At 54.8% G+C, this 5,411-nt stretch overlaps 1 protein-coding gene across 1 annotated transcript; it reads left to right on the forward strand.

Moving 5' to 3' along the window:
* The first annotated feature begins 2,182 nt into the window (after positions 1-2,182).
* On the forward strand, positions 2,183-4,967 carry C14H16orf82 (chromosome 14 C16orf82 homolog). The gene is given in 4 exon segments (XM_059038640.1): positions 2,183-2,279; positions 4,365-4,409; positions 4,412-4,480; positions 4,483-4,967. Coding segments are annotated over 4 exon segments (696 nt in total).
* The last annotated feature ends 444 nt before the right edge of the window (positions 4,968-5,411 follow it).

A 5,411-nucleotide genomic window follows, 5' to 3' on the forward strand; every position in this document is an offset into this window, starting at 1 on the left:
CGCCTCTAAGAACGTCCGAGGAGGAAGCTCTTCACAAAACTGCGGGCCTGATGGATGGAGTGGGTTTTCAGGGGTCATTTTGACCATATATGACTTCCCCGCAGGTTAGGATGACAAACTCACCCCAGTTTGCTCAGCCCTGTTCCCCTTTAAAACTGGGAGTCCCATCTCCCAGAAGCCCCTCAGTCACACTCTGAGCTGAGACACTAACACCCACGTAGGGTTCCTGCCCGGCGTGTTCTGTGCTCAGCGCCCTCTCCCTGCAGGGCCACTGGTCCCCGCCTCCTGGTCCTCTGCTGAGACCCACGGTGGCAAACAGTCCCCTGACATCCAGTTCTGGGGGATTTAACCTCTCTGGGCCCAGCAGCTTGAAGCTCCCGGGGTGGGGGGAAACTGGCCTTCCCTGAGACGGCCTTCAGGTCCGGACGGTGGCCCTGCCATCTGGTGGGTTTACGGCCAGAGTCCATTTTACATCATCTCTCCGAGCTTCTACTTCGTCAGTCCGTCTCCATTTCTTCACCACCACCTCGGGGAATGCAAGCAAGCTCTTGATACTGAGCGTGTATTGAGTTATTCCAGGCCTGGCCTCACGGAGTCCTCGGTACAACCTAGAGGAACAATCCCTGTCCGCATGTGCAGACGAGGCCGTACTAGCTGACTCCATGGACGCCCCTGCCTACCTTCTTGACGCCCAGGGGTCGGCCTCGGGTACAGATGGGAGCTGACTGATGGCCTCTCACTCCCACCCCCCTCCTCCTCTGCCTCCGGCCTTCCTCTGGCACTACAGAAGCTTGCTCAGCCAGCACAGGAGAAACAGGAAATGCAGTAATGCCCACGGGGGTCAGTGGGTAAATGCCCCAGCCTCTGAGAGGCCCAGCAGCATTGAGCCCCAAGCCGACCGGCCACGTTCTCCATAAACACCCCCTCACTGGCCTCCTTTCCTCCCTTTCCCGTCTTGCCACCCATCTCTTCACTGGGTTTCTTGGGACCACCTCCCAGACAAACTACTGGTACCCAAGAAGGTCTGCTTTTGAAGGCACCCAAATGGAGACAGAAAGGTTAGGTAACTTACCCCAGATCACACAGGTGGTAAGCGGTGGATGTCCTGGATTGGAACTCAGACATGTGGCTTCATACACTGAACTAACTGCTCAGTGGCTCTGCTGTATGGTTCCCATGCTGGGTCTAGGAATACTCAGCCCCCTCCCCACTCCTCAGGCGGCCTCTCCTCCTTCCTCCCTTCCCATCCCCATCCTTCACACACCGAGTCCGAGTCCGCAGTGAGGAATGTGAGACAGTGGCTTTGCCCCACATCACAGGAAACCGGGTGACGCGCCCTGAGCAGAAAGAGTGGGTGCGCCCTGGTGGCGCCCAGCCTTCAGAAAGGCTCACCTCCTTCCAGCTACCCCAGCTTGCACCCAGTTCCTGCTGCCACCCACCCCTCACCCCACCCAAGTGGGTCAACTCTGTGGCCTCATCTTTGGCTGGAGCCGAACATTCTGGAATGGCCGTGTTAACCAAATAATGACAAAGAAATGGAGGCCACAGAAAACCCTGTGGTTTATCCCATCCCTAAGCTGAACTCCATAGTAGAAGATGAGGCCCAAAGGATGGGGAGAAGTAGCTGCTCTATACATTATGCACAGTTAAAACAAGTGGAAGCTTTCGAAGTCTGTTTGGGAGGAGGCTTCTCAGAAATCCTCACGGGAACCGTCATGGGAAAGAGACCCTTAAAGGAATGTCTGTTGCAAGGGGAAAAGAGGAAAAGTAACCGAACTGTTCATCAAGAGAACGGATGAGTTATGATACTCATCAATAGGATACTCTTAACGCAGTGCAAATGAACTTGGACTACACGTATAACGACAGACGAATCTCACGAATCTGTTGAACATAAGCGGGTTGTAGAAGGACATATAAAGAACAGCACGCGTATCAAGATTAACAGCACGCAGAACGATTCCGTGTTGCTTTAGGAATCTGTCCTTTTACACTTCAAGGGTAAAGATGTGCATCAGATTCAGGACTGCCGTGGGGAGACACGAGGGGGAGGGCTAAGTGGGTTTTAGGCTATATCAGTAAAGGTCTTATTTCTTGACTTGAGTGATGAGCACACAGATATTCACTTTACTGTTCCTTTTTTATGCCGTAAGTAATTTAAACAGTGGGGAGAAAATCAGCCATGGGGCCACCCAGAGGAGGAATTACCTCTCTCCCTGGACAGGTCACACTCCAGGCCACGGCTGAGCGGGAACTCTTTGTCTCGTTCCTGGAAGAAGGTATAGAGCCCCAGGTCCTGCTGCCAGGGCCCCGGGTCCAAGGCTGGAGACCACGCATTTAAGCGCCGATGCCAAATGCACCTGAGTAGGGAGGTACCCGCCCCTCCTGACCCAGAGGCATGCCTCTCGCTGCTCCCACGACAAGCCCTGCCTGGTGGCCCCGTCAGGTCGCCAGGAGCTGGCCTTTGGGGCAGACAGAGGGTGAAAAGAGACTGAGTGGGATATTCTTGCCAGCGCCTGGCTCGGCCCGCACACAGCCCCTCCACAGCTTCGGCCCCAGCACAGGGAGCTGCACGTGCTGCCCGGCGTGCGCTGGGCTCCGGCTCTTAGCGGAGCACTCATCACGCTGCCCAGTGATCACACACTAGATGCCCAGCGACGCTCCAGAGTGAATGAACCCAGATGGGCCAGATGATGGGGCCTCCTGGGAAGAGATAAAGGCCTCCATCAGAGGACTGCAGGGGAGGATCTCAGATAAGAGTGCTGCATGTGGACAATCTTGGGGGAGAGTGGATGCCCTGGGGAGTGCTGAGGGCCAGAGGGTTTTATAGTTTAAAAAAAAAGTGTGTCGGGCTTCCCTGGTGGCGCAGTGGTTGAGAGTCCGCCTGCCGATGCAGGGGACACGGGTTCGTGCCCCGGTCCGGGAAGATCCCACATGCCGCGGCCGCTGAGCCTGCGCGTCCGGAGCCTGTGCTCCACAACGGGAGAGGCCACAACAGTGAGAGGCCCGCGTACCTCAAAAAAAAAAAAGAGTTGCATTGAATCTTTATGCTTCTTGATCTTTTGAGGATCACGGACACCCTGGAGAATTTGATGAAAGCTGTGACTCCTCCCTTAGGGGAGAAAAAAGCATACGCGTAGCTCAGTGCAAATTCTGTACACAATTTCAAAGAATTCCCCGAATCCTTAAAACCCACCTATGAACGCTTTGGGGGGGAGGCGGTCAATGAATTTTTTAATTCAGTCATTCAGTGAACATCTATTAAGTATTGGCTAATAAGTGCCACGCTTGGCGTTCTCACTTACAGTACTACTTAATCAGATTTGCACACAGAATCACCTACAAAAAAATCACACGTAGCCAAGCCTCTCTCCCAGCACAGCAGTTCTCAATGCTGACTGCACGTTGGAATCACATTGGAGAGCTTTTCAAAATTCTGATGCCAAAGTCTCACCCCTGACCAATTCATCAGAACCGCTGGGAGTGGGACCCAGGTGATCTCAGGTGATCCTGATGAGCAGCCAAGGGAGAGCCACTGTCCTCAAAAATCCAAACACTTATAAAAAGCTCCCTGCGTGGTTATAATATACATCTGAAGGTGGTCGATTCACTCATTCAGTAAATGCTTAATGAGCATCTGTTATATTATGTGCCAGGCACTAAGCTGGGTATCAGGGGCAGAGCAGAAAATAAGAAATCAAAATCTCTGCCCTCATGAGGTTGACATTGCAGCCGAGGGAACCAACAGCAATAAATAACCAATACATTAAAATAATCGCAAATCATAATTAAAGCCACAAGGCCCATAAATTAGAATGTGACCTGAAGAATAATAGAGGGATCTTCTTAGGGAGGCCAGGGAAAGCTTAATGAGTGACACTGGAGCCGAAGCCTGAAGGGACCGAGGAAAGAGCATTCCAGGTGGTGGGAAGTGCCAGTGCAAAGGCCCTGTGGCAGGTTAGAGCTCGGGATAAGAAAACGGCCAGTGTGGCTGGGCATCCGACCTAAGGACGGGATAGGGTGTGATGTGGGATGAGGCTAAGAGCAGGAGCTCGACCAGGCAGGGCCATGGAAAAACTGAGGTTAGACTCCTGACTGTGAAATTCTCTGCAGTCCTTACAAGTGGCTCAGAGAGGAGTAAGCGGCTCAGAAGATGAAGTGATATGAGGAAACACAGCTCATAAGGGTCTCGGCTGGGATGCACGGCCAGGTCTCCTGACACGGCAAAGCAGAGGCCACAGGCCTCTTTGAAAGTGGTTCTCACCTCTTCTGGCTGTGATCCCTTTTTCTGCCCAACTGCCACTAATGCGCTCGGTGCCAGCCCAGCATTGCTCTCCCTCCCCCCCCACCCACCCGCCTCACAGGCACCATCACCATGGGAACTGAGCCAGCCAATCAGAACACTCCCTTCTAAGGGGGAGCCTTCTAAATTGAGCCTCCTCTGCCCAGCCACACCACCTCCAACACTGAGAGGCCTCCAGGAACCCCTCACCCTGGAGAAACCAAGTCAGCCTCCCCCTACTTTCCTCCAGGGTAGACAAGGGGAGTCTCCTGCCTGGAATGCTCAGGGCCAAGGTCCAGGTCTACAGCCACCCAGCTCAGAGCCCCCTTCCCCCGCGTGGCCATGCAATGACACGGGAGCCACTCAGGAGCCCCTGAGCGATTCTGGTGGTGACCTGGGAAACACCAGGAGCCGCGAGAGCGACATGCCGCCGAGCCTGCAGCACTCCAGCCTGGAGAGATGCAGTGACATCAGTCTGTTGAGCAGCGGGTACGCGGGGGATGAGGAGAACAGCGAGGTCAGCTTGCTGGGAGGCAGTCGAATCGTGCGGCTGAACAGAAGGCCCCGCGCCCAGGCAGGCGGCCCCCAGACCAGCCAGGTTTGCGCCATCTACTCTCCCAACCAGCTGAAGAGCCGGCTGGCCGGTCAAGCTGACAGCACCGCGCAGACTGGAAGGGAAAAGTGAGACCAGGCTGCCGGGCAGCAGCGTGGACAGCAGGGCCAGCAGCTTGAGTGACATCAGTTTCATCAGCCGGGGCAGCAGCGCCCTAAACTATCAGGTGAGCAGCAGGCGGGTCAGTTCCGTGGGCAGCCTTCCCTCCAGCCAGGCCAGCAGCTACCAGAGCCTCAGGGTGGATGGCAATGTGCAAAGTGGGCTGCAGAGCAGTACCAGTCTTCCGGGGGACAAAGCTGGGGGCAATGTGAATGCTAGGGACCAGGTCGCCCAGGGTGAGCTGCCTGCCCAGGTGTGCGTGCCTTTATGAGAAGGTTCGCCACTAGGACCTCGAAAAATGCAGACGTGAGGACCCAGCAAACCCAGACTTCGCCCAGAGCGGTTATTGCCAACAGAAGTAAGAAAGACCTTTAGAAAGTACACACTTTGTCAAAATCATCGATGGATAGCCCTACC

The sequence above is a fragment of the Kogia breviceps genome, chromosome 14, assembly GCF_026419965.1.
Source record: "Kogia breviceps isolate mKogBre1 chromosome 14, mKogBre1 haplotype 1, whole genome shotgun sequence".
Lineage (NCBI taxonomy): Eukaryota > Metazoa > Chordata > Mammalia > Artiodactyla > Physeteridae > Kogia > Kogia breviceps.